This window comes from Oenanthe melanoleuca, chromosome 12 (genome assembly GCF_029582105.1).
Source record: "Oenanthe melanoleuca isolate GR-GAL-2019-014 chromosome 12, OMel1.0, whole genome shotgun sequence".
Classification (NCBI taxonomy): Eukaryota; Metazoa; Chordata; class Aves; order Passeriformes; family Muscicapidae; genus Oenanthe; species Oenanthe melanoleuca.
In genome coordinates this window covers 11,761,989-11,779,767 of record NC_079346.1, presented here as the reverse complement: position 1 = coordinate 11,779,767, position 17,779 = coordinate 11,761,989, and the positions used below count along the sequence as shown (strand labels likewise).

General features: G+C 37.6%; 2 protein-coding genes across 2 annotated transcripts in view; both read right to left on the bottom strand.

The window, feature by feature from the left end:
- Window positions 1-71: 71 nt before the first annotated feature.
- On the bottom strand, window positions 72-10,719 carry ASB14 (ankyrin repeat and SOCS box containing 14). The gene is made up of 9 exons (XM_056501564.1): window positions 10,463-10,719; window positions 9,883-9,933; window positions 9,377-9,513; window positions 9,122-9,280; window positions 7,161-7,406; window positions 6,320-6,491; window positions 4,913-5,456; window positions 3,980-4,133; window positions 72-3,885 (listed from the first exon to the last, which is right to left on the bottom strand). Exons 1-9 carry the CDS (start codon window positions 10,588-10,590, stop codon window positions 3,692-3,694), a joined length of 1,785 nt encoding a protein of 594 aa, XP_056357539.1. The 5' UTR covers window positions 10,591-10,719; the 3' UTR covers window positions 72-3,691.
- Window positions 10,720-11,945: 1,226 nt separating this feature from the next.
- DNAH12 (dynein axonemal heavy chain 12) overlaps window positions 11,946-17,779 on the bottom strand; it is a 56,685-nt gene continuing 50,851 nt past the window's right edge. Inside the window, exons 68-75 of the mRNA XM_056501989.1 lie at window positions 17,133-17,366; window positions 16,537-16,722; window positions 15,924-16,027; window positions 14,725-14,929; window positions 14,406-14,543; window positions 13,841-13,932; window positions 13,462-13,529; window positions 11,946-12,637 (exon numbers count right to left, since the gene is read on the bottom strand). Of these exons, the coding sequence (XP_056357964.1) occupies window positions 12,447-12,637; window positions 13,462-13,529; window positions 13,841-13,932; window positions 14,406-14,543; window positions 14,725-14,929; window positions 15,924-16,027; window positions 16,537-16,722; window positions 17,133-17,366 (1,218 nt within the window). The 3' untranslated portion in view covers window positions 11,946-12,446. The remainder of the gene's footprint in view (window positions 12,638-13,461; window positions 13,530-13,840; window positions 13,933-14,405; window positions 14,544-14,724; window positions 14,930-15,923; window positions 16,028-16,536; window positions 16,723-17,132; window positions 17,367-17,779) is intronic.

Here is a 17,779-nt window from a genome sequence, read left to right as displayed (position 1 = left end):
CTCTTGTGCTTAAATCAAGGCTTACAGAGAGTAGCAAGGCTGTTTGTCTCTGCAAATTATTCCAGTTCATGTTTGTTTGTTTTTGCTAACTGATACTTGTTTTCTATCACATAATATCACATTTGCTTTTCAGACTTTCCATATATGCCATTAAATGTAGCTTTCTAAAACAGAGTAGGAATTACATTTCACTTACTTTGGATGATTCTCATCTTAACCACTAAAAGTTTGATATGCATGAATGAAATGTAGGGGGTGTTTGTTTGCTTATTTAGGGGCATTTCATTGGTGTAAAATGAGCAGGCATGTGGGATGGTTGATGATGAAAGCTGCAAGAGCAAAGAGTATGTCAGCAGAGCGGGGGAAGTCAGACAGGAATGATGATTGAATAGCAGGGGGGTGAGAATTACTGAGCTTTGTCTAGGGAGGATCACACAGGTTGTAATTAGAACTATCTCAAGGCAAAAACAGCTGCTGAGGTTTTATCCATGTCTTTCTTCCCAAAAGGAAAAGCTATTTGGTATCTTTTTTCCTTTAAGGTTTAGAACTACTAGAAAACAGCTTTATTGAAAAAAAATCAGAATGATGTTTGGTATTTTCCTTGAGAGTATATAACTTTAGTGGGAACACCTCATGGTCTGCTGGGAACTGCTGTGGTAGTATTTTACCACCAGCGTATTTTATTATTGTAACTAAAATACTGGATGGTTTCCTTTCCTAATTTACAGGATGTTAAATAAACTCTCTTGTTTATTATTTCCTTTTGCCTTCTATTCACAAACTGATTTTTCAATCACTTTTGGCTGAAGCTGTAGTTTGCTTCATGTGCATCTACTATCACTTCAGTCACTCCTGAAAATATTCTTTCAAGTCCATGATTCTGAAGTGACTTCATGTAGGTACTGAATTAGCACTATTGTTCAGGACTAACTTGTTATGTTGCTAATTGCAGCCTCATAATTACTGCCAGACTTTTATCCCTTAAATAAGGTGATATGAAGCTTGTTACACTGTGTAGATCTACACACTGCAGACCAAGCCAGTCTTGCTGTCAGCTGTTTCAAGCTACATACATTCTATATGTATGTAACGGCATGAATATACAAATACATCAGGTGTGCTTATGGGTGTGCATTTTACTGCATTACAGACGATAGCTGGCACTCCTCTGTGGTCACTGCTAGATTTGGCCAAGTCTGAACCAGAGGACAAGGTCAAAGTCATGTACTGCTTAAACATATCTAACTGGATATGATCAGGTGGTGAAGAGTCAGTTGCATGTCATAGTCTTACTTCCTTAATCTGTTTGAATTTGAAATTGTATCAAGACAATTTACTATCTAACAGTAAAGTAATATTTCAGAGTTAAGAAACAGTCCCCTTCTAGAGGGCTGTCAGATTTCCTCTTCATATGGATGTAAACCCAGAGCTGAAAATTGTGAAACAGCTGATGCAATTTATGAAGCTGTAATTGATGAATATAAAGAAATAAATGTGACTGTTTAAGGTAAATTCTCTCTATACTTAAAACAGAGGTAAATTCTGATTAATTAGGATAAATTAATTAAGGTAAATTCAGAATTAAGGTAAATTCTGATTAATTAGCACAGCATTTGGGACAAGCCAATGGTGAAAACTATGCTATAATATAGTCTCTTGTTATTTAGGAAATAGTTCACCTAGAGAAAGAAAACTGCCACTGCTTAGTGAATTTAGTAGAGATAATGTCTGGTGTAACAGCAAAACCTGATACTTTATATTCTTTCTCTTGCTCTATATTACAAAAATTCTTGCAAGGCAATTAGTCCCCAAGGCTTTTTGTTTTTAAGTAAGCACTAAGTTGACATTTTTTTCCCTGCCACAGTGGTATCTAAGTTGTCATGACACCAGTAAGTCAGTGTATCATTGTGAATGCACTTGTATTCCTATTGAAGTTTATATTGCAAGCCGAGGATTTTGTACAATCTTTCTGGTCATTTTTATAATAGAGTGGAGTGGTCAAATTCTTATGATGGTGTTCTGGATTGGTCTGTTCTGGTGAAGTGTAAGTGAATTTTTGCAGTGTTTGAGACAGACTTGCACATTTTCTCTGAATAGCTATATTAAGAACAACCAATGGCATATTTATGTCAACTCTGATTGTTGTGTCATAATCTTGGAAATATGGATAGTAACCCTATTGTGCAGGGTTCCAGTCAGCATTCTATATTTTAAATAAAATCTTAGCTATAGTAACTTTCTGCAAAAAAGCAAAAGCTTCCTGCATTCTTCATCACACTGACTTTCAGGAAGTAGCATTATTGGTGACAGGATGTGTTCCCTTCCATTTCTGACATGCAGAAGTCATTGTCAAGTGTAGCTCAGTTCTCTTAATTTTTATAGTATTAGCCAGATAATCTCAGAGGAAGTTGTTACACTTGGGAATGCTCTAAATTTATTTTTGCAACAATCAGAGGCTGAAGATGAGCAGGAGCTGTGGCAGCTGGCTGGGCAGGGCCCATGGTGGTGCAGGGACAGGGCAGTGAGGGCTCTGCAGAACAAGCCGGGTGCAGAGGCTCTACCAGCACAACCACTACCATGGGCACTGGACATATCTTCACAGGCTGAGTTAGTTTATTATGGGATAAACACCATGTAAAAAAACCATGGGCCATAACCACATTATGGTTAAATTTGTATTTTATAAGGTTTGTAGATTTTTCTGGGGAAAAGCAGACTTTTGAATTATGTAACTTCTGTGATAAAGATGCATGTATAACTAGAAAAAAAACATCTATGCTTACTTGATTATGAAGGAATAAATACTACTAAAACCAAATGTGTTGATGAACTTCTTTTCTTCTAAAATAGGAACTGATATTTGCAGTATTTTTAGCGGGAACAGGCATGCTGTAGTCTAAGACTTCTGCAAGACTTCCTAAAATGACAGGGCTCCAAAAGTTTAAGCTCCACCTCTATAGAGAGAAACTCCAAAAGTTGCAAGCATGGCTTTGGACAGCACTGTGTAAGGAAAACACAGTTCTAGTGAGACTAGTCCAAGTTCATGGTGAGACATGGAGACATACCAGTACCTGAGAAGGAGCTGCAGAACTAACAGCTTTCAGAAATGCCACCTTGTTGAAACATTGGTTTGTCACATTACCTGCTGTGACAAGCAGAGGTTTCTCAAGCTTGATCCCAATTTCATTGCCTAGAATTGGGGATTGCTTTATTGGGTGAAGAGAAGAATTACTTAAGCTGTTCATTAGAACTTCACTGTAGGACTTCACAAATAAAAGCTTGTGAAGAGAAGGGAAGAAGTACAAGAGAAAACTACATTCCTTCCTGGTTTTAGTCAAATCCCTGACCTTTAACTAAACCCTGAGTTTAACCCTGGAATGGGGGTAGTGGTATTTGATATGATAAGCTTTAACTTAGCCATAACACAAGGCCTGCAGCCCTGTATTCTAAACTTCTTTAACTTGTCAAACTAAGCATTTAAAATACTGTTGCAATAACTTCCAGGTCATAGTCCAGTAGATCCTTAGAATGGCATCACCAATACTCACGTTTTGGGGTTCTTGCCATTTTCTTCAGGGGCTGAGGGGAGAGTGCTGGCATTCCTTAATATACAGAGGAGAGAAAATCCCAAAAGGAGGAATCCTAACAGTCTTATCCACATTACATTCCCTTCAAAGAACAGGATTAATATTTATGCACAGTTGAGGTTGTAGATGCCTGTGAAGTTTTCCTGTCCATAAAGGTCATATTCCTTGTAGAGGATGTAGTCTTTCAAGCAGTTTGGCAGTGGGAGGAAGGTCATGAAGACAGGACAGCGGAGGCGCAGCCGTCCCATGCATGCCCGGATCTTCAGACGGCAAAGGTGCTTCAGAGAGCGAGGATTTGCTAGAACGGAGAAGCAAGATTAAAATGCTACCAACCCAAAAGGCCCCAATGCCAAACCAGCTTGTTTTCCTTAAAAACATTATCAGATACTTACTTAAAATGAAATGGATGTCTGGCCAGAGTTCCTGTTCTTTGAGAACAGCTTCAAGCTTCCAGCAAATCTTAACGTGATCAACATAATCTAACATAACTCGCACTACTTTCCCAGACACGTGCTTCAGCCAGGACAAGGTTATCACTTCACAAAACTGAAACAAAACATTCAATACTGCAGTAAATTACTTCTGTCTCTGAGGATAAGAACAATTAACTTCCTTGAGCAGGGTTTTAGAATTTGCCACAGCTTGCCTAAGCCTCACTAGTAGGATCTAAAAATCTGAGAGATGGTTATTTTGTACTAGATCCAAAAATGAACTTAAGCAGCTATGTCTTTTGGGGACTTGGTGCTTAAAAAGAAGTGCTACCACTCTTAAGTGGAATTTAGACTTGTGTCCCAGGTGCTTAACAGGGGGATCCACCAGCCCAGTGCATGCATCATCTCCTTATCTTTACGTTAAAGAAGGGTTTATTAGGTTCAAATGGACTTTACAAACTGTGAAACAATGACACTGATGAGTGCCTCCAGGAAGCTCTTCGGGTTTGCTAATTTCTGCACAGTGCTTATTCCACCAGCTCCAGTGGTCCTTTCAACAGCCTTCCAGTCTTGGTGTTCTGGTACAGGACAATGCAGAGAGCCAGCCTGCAAATCTCTGCTTTCACAGCATGGGCAGCACTGCCCTTCCTTACTGAGAGCCAGTTCCATACTGATCATTAGTATATCATCAGCTATATTTTCAAAATTCAAAATTACTGTTTACAATCATTTGCTGTCATGAACCAGGCTTCATAACAACATCTGTTTAATTTTAAAGCCTTGTCTATTCCTCTCTTTATGTGTAAACTGTCTTCAAAACTTCTTTTTCAGTCAGTGCATTAAGCCCCTTTCCATTAGTTTTCGGAAGGCCCCTGGTAGCAGTGTGACACGTACCATGGTGTCTTTGATAACGGTGGAGGTCCAGCCGTCGGTCACGTTCTGGGCGTGGGCCCCGCTGCCGCGCCGGCAGTCGAAGCAGCGCTGCACGTCGTAGCCGTAGCTCAGCAGCATCCGCAGCATGACCTCGTCTTTGAGCGCGTACTGCAGCGCCGAGGGGAAATGCGTGGTGTTCACGCGGCAGAAGTAGTTGACGTTGGCCCCGTGGCGGAGCAGCAGGTTCATTAGCTCGTAGTTGCCCATTCTCAGGGCTATTTGGAGGCAGTTGATGGGATCCTGGTTAGTCAGGGCTCCAGCGTTGAGCAGCAGCTGTGTTGAGCAGATATCCCCGTTGGAAACAGCGAAGTACAGGGCTGATTTCCGGTGGTCGTCGTAGCCTTTGCGAACTCTCTGAGCCAGCATAAAATTGGCATCAAAACCCGACTGGAGGAGAAACTCCAGGCACTGAGGATGTGCTCCTGCTGCTGCTGAGTGAACTGGACTTATCCCACTTTCTTTAATGGCAGCAAAATCAGTCACTGGAACTAAATATTTTAGAGCTCTGAAAAATTAAAATCAGAAGCATCTCAGAACCTTAAACATTTTGGTTCACCTAAGTAATCTTTGAAATTCTCTGTGTTGTTGGGCTTCAGAATTCATCATGACTCTTAGAATAGTCTTAATATACCAAGTCAGTACAATGGCTTGCATTGACTTGAATTGCTAACAATGAAATTGTTAGCCAGCAATGGATACTGACTTTACACCTACTACACATAAAATATTATTATATTCACGATCAACCCATTCCTTGCTATAGGAATTAATGATTTCTTCCCAATAGAAATTTTTACTGAATGTTGAAAGCACAGCTTAACCTATAGGGATTAGGGAATTAATAGAATATGTATAACATGAATATATACATCTAAGTTTAAATATAACAATTAATATACAGAAAATATCAATACAGAAAATAAGAATACTCAGGTGCTTGTTTCTCATTTGTTAGTTGTGATTTCAGCATAAATATTTTCCAGGAGTCTTACTCTCTTTAATATAGGGATAAATCTTACTCTCTAAGTCTGTCTATTTAGTATATTCACCATTCACATTTCTCTAGTGGGGGAAGATGAGACATTGACCCAAAGAGAGTGACAATGTCCCAGGAACCTCAGCATCAGACTGGACAGTGTTACTACTTGGGACAAATGGGGGAATATTATAGGGATTAAGATGGAACTCCTAAAATCATGAAGATTTTATCTTGATTGGTCTCTTACATTCAGACACAGAACACACATATTTACACAGTCAAAAATAATTCCTTGTAAAAAACTACAGATTTTCTGCTTGATTTGAATAAGGTGAAATTAATATTTCTGGTGTCACTATTATTTGATTTTTTTAAGTATATTAACTCACAGAAAATGTCCTCTATATGCAGCTCTGTGGATTGGCAAATGACCCGAGTGCTTTGGTACATTGGCATCAGCCCCATATTCTAGTAAAAGACTCACAGAATCTGGATTTCCTCCTCCTGCTGCTTCAAACAATATAGAAGCACAGTCCTTTGCCTGTGAAAGAACATCTGCACCTGCAAAGAAGGAGCAAGGATTTTCACAGTAATCACTGTAAATATCCAGCTGTAATTAATATATCCAATCCCCAAGTGATATGGTATTTTTAATTCTATTTTGCATCAAATAGAACCACTGTGGCCATAAATCTTAATGTTGGATCCTTGATCTTAGATGTATTTATGTAATCCTGGGAACAAGAAGGTCCAAATTGCTTTGAACACAGTAAGAATTGTTCCTAGAACTGCACCAGCACAAGGTTTGGTTCCTATTCATCTGTTTTGATTGCTTTTGGCTTACAAACAGTGAATTTCAATTCTTTTACTTTACAAAGTCCAGGCAGGTGTAACTGTAAACATGAGAGCACCCAGTATCCAAAGAGTTCATGCAATTCAGTTCAAGTGCTGCTGAACTATAAGGTAAAATTCCCCACAATAAATATCTTGTCAAGTGTGCCCTAGGGTGACCTGTCCACATGAGAAAATAATAGAGTTTTTAAAAAACAATTATAAGTACTCACTAAAATATTAATATTAATTTATATTTATCAAGCCTTCACTACATCACAACCCTCATTGCAGATGGCATTTAATTTTCTCTAGTAAGGTGATCTACTTCTGCTGCTGTTTCTGAAGGCGTATCTGAAGCCTTCTCTTCCTATAAAGTCCTATATAATAAAGTCTCACCTTTTTGCAGTAAGAGCTCCATAATTTCTGTATGTCCCATCTGTGCAGCCAGTGCTAGAGGTGTGAGCCCATATCCACTGCGGGGGTCAGGATCTGCTCCAGCATCCAGGAGAAGCTGTACCAGATCCTTCCTGCCCAGTCTGGCTGCCTCATGCAGAGCAGTTCTCTCATGGACACAGCGCAAATTCACTCTGGCACCGCATCGCAGCAACACAGAGGCAATGTCATAGGAATCAAGTTTAATTGCTGTAGGACGACAAGCAGAGCATCAGACAGGATTGTTATTCCATGCAAAGCATCAGACAGGATTGTTGTTCAATGCTATTCTGTTACATGGCAGCCCAGGAAAGCTGTTCCTGACAGTGCTACTTATGCAATGAGAAATGTCACCCTACACTGAAAGGTGTAACTCACCAGCAAGTCTGTTCTTTGTTTCCAGGACAGCACTAAGTATGTAAATGAGTAATTTCGTGGCAATCACTTTTTCTTCTTTAGATTTTTTTCTCTCTGTTGCATTTGGTAATGGAATAGAACACAGCTTTCCTTGCCACTAGATGGAGACCACACCCAGGGCCTTGGTATTCAGGAGCTACCACCAGGGCTCTGTTTAATCTCCACGAACATTACCACAATATGAAACAAAGCTTATAATTACTCTTTCATATGCCTTCTTAATTTAATAAGCCTGAACTCTTAAGTCAGCAAGGATCTTAAAAGAGAAATTTGCATTAGCTCCAGTGGATGGAATGATTAGGCAACACCCTTCCTTCCTTCTCTTTTTGATCTTCCAGGCTGTGCAGGATAGTGAGTGTCCTTCAGCAAGACAGATTGGGCTGAGCAGCTTCATATGCCACAGCTGCTTGAACACCAGTGACAGCCCCTGTGATAGAAACTGTGATGTCCCATTATCTGTAGTAACCTACACAGCTACTTTAGACAAATCCCATGCATCTCCTTTTTGGGGGATGGTGCATTTTAATGTCGTGCACTTCAAAAGTATCTAGGAGTTCCATATATTTTTTTAGGCAGATGGCCCTGACTTGAAGCTGCATGCATTTTGCAAATATAGACTGAGGGTCCTACACATGATTGGTAAGCCTTTATCTCCTCCTTTAACAATAGTTTGGAAAAAGAATCCACCCTTCCAATATATGGGATCATCCAAGAAACTTAAGAGTGCTCCTTTAGAATCTAGATAATGGGAAGACACTTTCCTTTTTTTTGGGTAGGATTCAGGAAGAATGAAGTCATCATAGCCCAGACTGAGGGAAGCAAAGGAAATGGACACAGAACATTTTTGAAAAACATTCTGGCAAAATATAGTTCTTTAGAAATAATGAATTGCATTTCTTGTGCATGATCAAATTAAAAGTGGCATTTACACAAAGATTGTAGGCTTAGACTATACTAGGACTATAGCAAGTATGGGACCTTATTCCTAAATGACAAAATATTAAAGAGAAGTGAACTGAGAATGTCAGCCTGTCTTCTTCACTTGTCGACCTTGGGCTAATGCTGGTAATGTCTAAATAGGGATAAACACTGCTTAGCACTCCACATACTGCAGATAAATCAGGCTGGTTTGCTACAATTACCATGGGTTTTGGAGAAAAAGGCTGATGCAATGAAGGAGATATGTGGGCAGAGAACATGAAAGTTCTATGCCTGCAGACATGAAGGGCAGTAATGGCATGAAGAAGCAGAAGGACTCACTACTTGGCACCACTGCAGAAATGATGCCAAGGAAAAGAGAGGATGACATTCTGCACTTCATGGAGAAAGCTTTTTATCATCTGACAGAACCCGACAGGGACAGACACATTCAGTGCTGAGATTAACTTCTTTTTTTTCTCCTTATAGCAAAATATTTTAGACATTTAAGTAAAAAATTGAAACCTAAAATGTGTAACTATATCCTCACCTCATTCCCTCACCTCTCCACCCCTAAAAACAGTATTCACCTATTACTAAAGGAGAATCTCCCTCTTCATTTTTAACATTGGGATTGCAGCCATTGAGCAGGAGAAAGTGGACATTGTCCACAAAACAATTTCTTACTGCCACCAAGAGAGGTGTTTCCCCTTGCAGAGTGGACTGTTCCCACGTAATGTCACGGGAGGCTGAAATACAGAAAAGCAGAACACGTTTGAAGTTGGATGATTCATCAAACTCTATTTTGTAAAACTTTTTGTTGGAAAACTAGAAGGACTTTGTACCTTTTAAAGTTATTTCAAGGATGTTCTTATTTAGCTGTGCTGCAGCTTCATGCACAGGAAGCCAGCCATGCTGATCTGCTTCTTCAAAAGCAGAACTGTGCCTCACCAGCTTCTTCAAGGCCTCCTCTTGGCCTGTGATATTTTAACAGAGACACATATCCCATTACTCATCATGAGACAAAATTCAGGCAACTAATACATTGAGCACCATTTATCACACAAATATATCTTGACAATTTTAAAGGAAAGGCCTGGAATTTCCCCCTAATTTTAAGAGATGAAGCACTGGAATTTCTGAAAGGGATGACACTTAAACCCATCCCATTTCCATGATCCCATCTAATAAACTAGCTTTGTGATGTCTTGTTTTTAGTTTCCTTACTGCTCCCAAGATTATATAAACAAAAGCAGCACTTAAATCAGGTGACTAAACCCCTAAAATGTAGGCATTGCTCAGCCATTCCCAGGGGTATAGGCTTAGTGTGGTGTATTTGTACTTAACTGTCCGAATCGCTGCAATGATCTGCCCATGTTCTTTACTTGTAGTACACTGGAAACTACATAAACAGAACAAGAATAAGATGAGAAGTAAAAATTCTTATGAAGCTAAGGATATAATTATATCTTACTTTAAATACTCTAATTTAGACAGTATGTTAGATTTCTCTAAGTTGCATTGGTTTTGTGAGGGTTTAACACATTGAAACACTTTTTTTGTTGGTCTTTCCCTGACACTGTAAATAGTGCATTTTTCATACAAAGGCCAACAATTAAATGCTAACATGAGGAGAAGCTCTCATACCAATCTACTTTTACATTACCTACTGATCTTCTTCACAAAGCCTTATAATAATTTACATATTAATGTAAAACATCACCTGAAAGTTTCATACATTCCATATTTTCCAGGAAATGCATATACTTTTTCAGGGAGAATTCAGAACAAGTGAGCTACTAGTGCTTTCCAGTATCTATGAGACAAGGTCAGCACAATATAGCATATGGAGTTACAAAGGAAAATAAGGTCTACTAAATGCTTACAATAATGCCAAGAAAGTACCCAAAAAAGAAATAATAATTTATTACCTTTCAATCTCTGTTGCACTGCCACCTGTTTCAAGTTTATGCCTATCTTGTAAGCTTTCCTGAATAGCTCGCTGGGTAGAGATTTCCTCATCAGAATCACCATCAATCATATACACAGAATTATTCATGGCAAATCAGCACAACATGGATCACTTCTGTATGGAAACACTGCTTTTTAATTCGAAGCAGACACGTTAAATCTTCAGGTTAAATCTGGAGTCATAGAAATAGCAATCACTGTGTCAGTATCAAGAGAAATGAAACATAGTTTAAAATAAACAGTTAAAAAAACCTGCTATATGCTTAAGCAGTCATGCTGTTCTTGGCATATTCGAGATCCCACATGCTCTGTTGGGCTCTAACCTTTCATTTGCTTTACCTTACCAAAACTTCCCCTTCTGTCTTTCAAGAGAGCTGCCCTGAAAAAACAAAAGAAAACAAAACTACAGGGCAAGATAAAATAAAATAAATAAATAAAACTGAAAGCTAATAAATAACTTGGCAAAATGAATGAGCACAGGAAATTTAAGAAAGTTGTTAACATGCCAACTACAAAGCTTGGAATAATTCTAGAAACATCTTAAAGTTGGGCAGCAGTAATTCACAGCAAATCTGCGTAATTTAATTTGTCACCTGATCCACCTAATGTGTGATTGCAAAGCCTTGCTCTGTAATTGCATATGTAGCAAAAAAGAGAAATATATTAGCAACATACACAGCAAGAAACTGTTAGTAATTGATTCTACCTTGGCTCAATATTCTAAATCTAGACTACTTTTTCCTAAAAATCCTACTAATTTTGCTAAGAATTGAGAAAATATACTGGGTTTACTCACCTTCTGGAAGAGGGAAAAATCTCAGCCTTTGAAGAAGCGATTATTAAGTTGAAAGTGACATTTTCAGGATTGTAAACAATCTCTGCAGAGCCAATGTCCATTAATAGCTCACTATAAATACCCGATCATAAGATACTCTGGGACTTTCTCCACGTTTCTCTCACACACGTCAGTTATGTTTAATAATCTGACCTGATAAGTGGTGCCAACAAAAGAAGGAATTAAATGACCAGTTTCCTTGTAAAAATACTTCTGATTTTTGGAATAAGAATTTCAGAACTATAGCAGTAAGTATAATATTATAAAAAGAAAATTCTTTAGTGCTGTCCTAGGAGAGCAAACTGAAGGTGGTCTTAGGAGCTTGCTTAAGAGTGAGACAGCAGAAAAAAAACAAACCCTGAAACAATAAAAGTAAACAAAACCAAAAAATAATCAAGCAAAACACCTATTAAAATTACTACATGTTCCTGATTACTTAATCGTAATTCACATAAATATAAATAGAAAAGCAATTGAAAAATAGAATTTTTAAAGGGAAAAGCAGCTACAGAAAGACAGACTAATACTGATTCAACACCCAATAAGCAGGGAAGTGAGAGACACATGCTCAGTTGCAATAGTGATGGTAGGATGGAGTGGACCTTTATGTGCTTCAGTTATTCTTACTGTATTTGATAGAGGGATCCATATACAGAACAGATTATGCCTGTATCTGAATGCAAGGTGGAAACCATTCTTTGCTAGAGGAGATGTAGAAAGAATGCTTGAGTAATGTTTTAAAATTATTTTTAAAGAAAACAAAAGTGCAGAATCAAGTTTATTACCTGCAATGTTTCTGTCAGAAACCACAGACTACTTTCATTTCCCATTAAAATATATTTTGTGATATTCAACTAATGCACAAAAAAGATGTTCACATTTTAATAATATCACCAAGGGCTAAAATCCTAGTTGTACTGCTCACAGATTGTAAAGATGGTCATATTAATAATACATACTTAATACAAAAGCTTGAGGGTCAAAAAGTATTTGTATGCCCTCCTACAACACTAAAACCTCCAGATGTTTCTTTTACACACTAAATCCCACTTCCTCTGTAAGCCAGCAAAGAGAACAAGACGTTGTGAAGTCTGTATGTGAATCCACAGTCAGTCATCCAGCTGGCACAGCAAGGCTACACCTCTCTTGATCCAGTGCTGGACTGGTTGGTCTGTGTTGAGCCTCAAAGCAATGACGAAGTTTGTGGAATGCCCAGTAGTGGACAGGACCCCTTTGCGCTCACTTGTCTTGTAGAGTGGGCAAACGTAGGCAGTAGTCTTCTTTATGTCCGATTTTACAGCTTCAAAAAACCCCAAATAATGCATTACATTCAGCAGATCTATTAGTGGAAACAAATTCTACATGCAAGTGTTAAGCATTTACAGTAACACCTTTAAAGGTCAATAAAAACGCAGAATTGCTTTCTGAGCAACAAAATAAAATTATCTTTTTTGTTTTGTTTTGTTCTTAAACCCAGCTAATTTAGCTAAAATTTATTTTCAGGACTTGGTGCCTTCCTGTGATTGTACCAGCTTTGTACTACTCAAAGACACATTAAAATCTGAATGGTTACCTAGTTTAATACACAGCTTATACATGAGTTTTTCACAGCTCCACAAGAATACTGGTCTAGTTGCCAGAGAATCTAACTGCAATTCAAGTCATCTGAGATCCAAGAACAGAAAGCTGCAGGAACTCTTTGTATGCCCAGATTGCTGGCATGGAACTTGTGCAAAGCATAAATTCACACAGTTCTGAACAAATTCATCCAACCTCAAGAGAAGGCACAAGCAGAGAAAGTGGCAAATTTTAATACTGTCTGTTTACTAATGCTGAAATTGCAACAGTTGCAGTAGCAAGTTCTGATTTTGTACATAAATAAAAACAGGGATTTACTCCTCTCAATCAAAGAAAACAAGAGTTGTGGAAATTATCTTACTAGTTTGAAGGACAGCTATCACAGAGCTTAAAATAACCTGAGCAAACCCTGTTAAATCACATAAGGTAAAACACTCAGTCTCTGTCAGTCAGTCAAAACTCTCCTCAGTGATCTTCAGTAAAAAAAGGAAACCACTGTTACAATTTCTTGAAGAATAGCTCACACATCAGAGAAACCATACTCACTTGGCTTTATCCAAATGATTGGCATGGCATCAAAGAGCACTTTGGGATACTGCTCAGTTAACATTCCCCTGGAAAGAGAAAGGAATTTTTTTTTTTTTTTTTTTGGAGAAAGGGTTTTTGCCATGGGAACAAGTGCACACACAGAGCCACATATGCAAACTAGTTGTGGCTTCAGGGGTTTGGGAACATTTTTGGTTGCTACTTGCTTGTTTGTTTGTTTTTTCCATTTTTTGTTCTTCATTTTCCAAGCAAGAAAGAGTACTTAATTTGGTATGTTATTTTAATAATATGAAAAGTATCACTTAAATTATTTAAACCAGTCTTGTTTGAGCACTGCAAAAAGCTTTCCAGAACCACAGTAAAGCACTTGGCTACTGACCTGTTCCTGTCCCAGCGAGCTCCATCTAAAAATAACCCATGGATGTAAACACCGTCCTCTGGTGCAGTATCAGCAGTATCCTGAGGAATAACCTGCAGGAAATAAGTGTTTCAAGTCATTAAACTCTCACAGCTCTTTCATTTTTGAGCTATTATGCCAATTGTCTATTTTCAGACCAGACCAAACTGAGGATAATATAGTAACCCTTCCTTTCAGTGCTACTTTTATACATATCTGTAGAGACAGCAGACTTCTCTGCTGTTCTCTAGGTTTGCTAATTATCTTTCTTGTAGGTTATAAAATGAGGCTTTAATCACACAGAAAAATATACACTAAATAGGCTGTTTTCTTGAGTGGAGTTCTGGGTCCAGTGATAGAATTGCTTTTAATCACTTTGAGAATACCTCTTCTACAGAGGTTATTTAGCCTGCCAGTCTTACCAAATATATGTCCTCAGACTGCAGTCAGTTGCAAAATTAACCTTCCAGTTTGGATTTATTTACTATATTTTACCACAACATCAGGACTCAGATTAATAAAATACTAATTTATAGTTTATCCATACCTCAAATTCATATCCTAGAAGGTCAATAGGGATCCTGTGCTTCCTAGCATAGTTTTGCATGGCTCCAGTTAGGAAGGCTTGAGTAAAATAGAATCCTGACAGCCAAAAAACAGCAGGCTTCCCTAATTCATACCAATCCTGGAGAGAGTAAAGCAATACATTGAACAACCACAAAGAGAGGAATCCCATACTCTCTGACTATTTTCTACATAATTGTACTCAGAAAATCTAAATGAAGCCTTTCACTTCTTTCCCAATAAAGACAAATTATATGGAAAAGTAGATTGAACAACTGGCAGCACTGCCTATTGTACATTACCTGTAAAAACTTCAGCCTTGCTAGCAAATCGACAATATAGCTCCCTAATGGTTTTAGACTTGGGTATGAATGCTCTGCCCACTTCTCAGGAACTTTTCCAACAAGGAGACTGCCAGACAGAGCCTCCAGGGCAGCATCCATAACAACCAGTCCTTTAATGGCTTTCTTCAGGTTAATTAGAGTAATGCGAATAGTTCGGATTAAACTAGAATTAAAAAAACAAAAGAATTTTCACACATTCTGCATGATTTGTTAAATATAACTATGTCACTGGAAAAAAAATAAAATAAGTGAATTATGGAGGCATCTATAGAATTTTTACAGCTTTTTTTACAGTCTGCACAAGAAGCCACATCTGTAAAGTCATGGATTTGTGCATTAGTGCAGATTTATTTAAGACTAGGAACAGTAATAAATTCTTTTGTTATCTCTGATACCCTGTATTGTTTGGTAAGAGGGCAAATTTGGAATGCCAAATGTATTCACTATATACTAGATGAAGGAAAAAGGTTTAGATTGCAAAAGAAGAGGTGGATAGGGTGTACAATAAGGATAACTTGGAGACTTAAGGCCAGAGAGCACTTGTGAGAAAATTAAGCAGGAGATACAAAGAGACAAATAGGAAATAAGGAGGATAGAGAAAAACCAGAGAGAAGGAATGGACAGGCAGACGAAGATAAGAAAGAAAATTAGGAAACAAAGTCAAAAAAGAGACTGAGGACCCAAAGAGAAAAATAAATGCAGTTAAAAAAAAACTCAAGCAGAAGCACATGAGAAAATTAAGAAACAAAAAAAAAATCTCAATTACAGAAAACATTTCATAAACTATAACTGTGCATGTAGAATCTCTAACTCCTTTACCCTACAGGTCAGAAATATGAGGAAAATAAAATACAATGAGGGTAAAGATGGTGAAAAGGAAAGTGAAGTTAAAAAAAAATATATATATATAGTTTGCATTCTCTTTTCCCAGTACTTCCTCATACTCCCTTCTTTTCTCTTTCACTTAATATTGCCACTTCATTTTTCCTGACATCAATCCTACAATCTGACTCTCCACAAGAAGCAAGTGTGTTAGGACTGCAGATATCACTGCAGGCAATCAGAAGGGAAGAAAAAAAAAATTCACACAACACAGAGCTTACAGAATATGATTTGTAATGATTTCTGGTAAATGTATTAAAAGAGAACATTCTTACTGGTTAAATCTTTCCATTTCTTGCACCAGCACAGTGTTCATACTTTCTTCATATCTCACAGGATATTTAATTAGGCAACTTTCAATGTCAAAATCCTTTGGAAGCTGTAAATGACAATACATTGGGAAATAATTCCATACATCGTTATGATTATACATTAAAGGCATGAAAATGTGAAAATTTGCAGAGCAATACAAACCACTAAACTTTCTGATTAGTATCTTAGTAATACAAGATTCATTAGTTCAATCTAAATAAAAATTTGAGGGATTTTAATGCTCATTTTCTTAAAAAACACCTGGAATTTTTAATATAATGAAAATTTATGAATATGTTTTTATTTATTTATTTTAAATTTGTTCATGTGAATTAATCAAGTGTTCTTTCAAGTTCTCTCTCTTTCTCCTGTCTTCTTCCTATTTAATAAAATTTCTTTCAACTGAAATATAGCTGTGGTCTGTTACAGCCACACAAGTTCTTACTTTCACGTTGCACTAAATTCCTTTCAGAACGCTTTTCTTTCAACATGAAATCTACTTTACAGTGAAGATTCTAGTAAAGGAAATTCTGCTTTGTACAAAGACAAATTGAAGTAATTTGTATAATACAATACCTTGCTAAGAATATCATCTGCAATTGCATAAAGAGTGCTGTCACCACCCCCAGAAGTCCCCTGAGTGCCTCCTCCTTGTGTTAAAAGCAGAGATTCAAAGATGGTCTTAGTTTGCTGAAGATCTTTTGCAATATCCACATTTTCATGCAAGCCAAATACCTCTGGGTGCTGAGTAAAGGGAAGATTCTAGGATAAAAAAAAAAATAAAAAAATGTTTGGGTGACATAAAGCAGAAGGAATCTTCAAGGTTTCTTTAAGAAGTCGAGTGAAAAACTACAACTGACTTCAACTGCAGGTGAGTGAGGACCTTAGTGGCAGGTACTTGCAGTCATAATTACTGCTGATAGAGCCACCACCTCTCATATAAAAAAACAAATTTCCAAGGAATTTTCAATTATCTATGCTACACATCCTCCTATCTACTCATTAATTCCCTCTCCAAAATATTTGAGATCATGGCAAGGATCATACAAGGATGCCAGGCAAGAACCTGAGCACACAATTAATTGTGCTGCAAAACTACCTCTTTAAGCCTTGAAGGATATCTTTCTCAGCACATTATTGTAACAGTGCAAAATCTTGTTGCTACTTTTTACCTTAATAAATTCAATGTACTCCTCATATGTGCCTTTGGGTGGAGCATAATAGTTGCCACTGGGAGAAAAAGTGTAACGAGGATTTTCAATTATATCTGGGTTGTAGAAGTCATCCAGCATTGTCAGCAGCAAACGTCTGTCCCAGTCATCTGTCACTCGACCTCCATAGTTACACTCACCAGTCAGGTAAGAGACAGCTTCAAAAGGAACATGGCTGTACTCATTGATGAATAACTGAAACAGAAATAGGAGCAATTCCAGAGACTTGCAGTATCTGCTAAACAACAATGTGACCTAACAGATAAAAGGCTGGAAGCTATAGCATGTGTAAACTGCAGTTTATGGAGTTTGCTTCCCAAGTGCTGGGAATCCAAATTCAGAAATCTTATTTTCAGGTAAAAATTATTGTTTAAAATCAAGACGAGTTGAAAGACTCTTATGAATATCAAAATTACTCAATCATCCAAGTCATTCCTGAATTATTTGTAAGTGGATGGTTTATACAGTTCAAACTTTGTAGATGGACACTTTTCTGCACCAGAAATAAAAATGCATTTCACTTAATTTATCTTTTAATTTTCCTCCAATCTCATTCATTAACTTCTTGGTAACTTTTTCAAATCTTCCGCCTCAACTTCTGTAATTCA

Coding starts and splice junctions, on each gene's coding strand:
- ASB14 (XM_056501564.1), bottom strand. CDS start 10,590: ATGAATAATTCTGTGTATATGATTGATGGTGATTCTGATGAGGAAATC. Junction 7,407..9,121: donor AGATTCTCCTTTAGTAATAG/GTGAATACTGTT, acceptor GTCGTCCTACAG/CAATTAAACTTGATTCCTAT. Junction 5,457..6,319: donor GCATATAGAGGACATTTTCT/GTGAGTTAATAT, acceptor TTAATTTTTCAG/AGCTCTAAAATATTTAGTTC.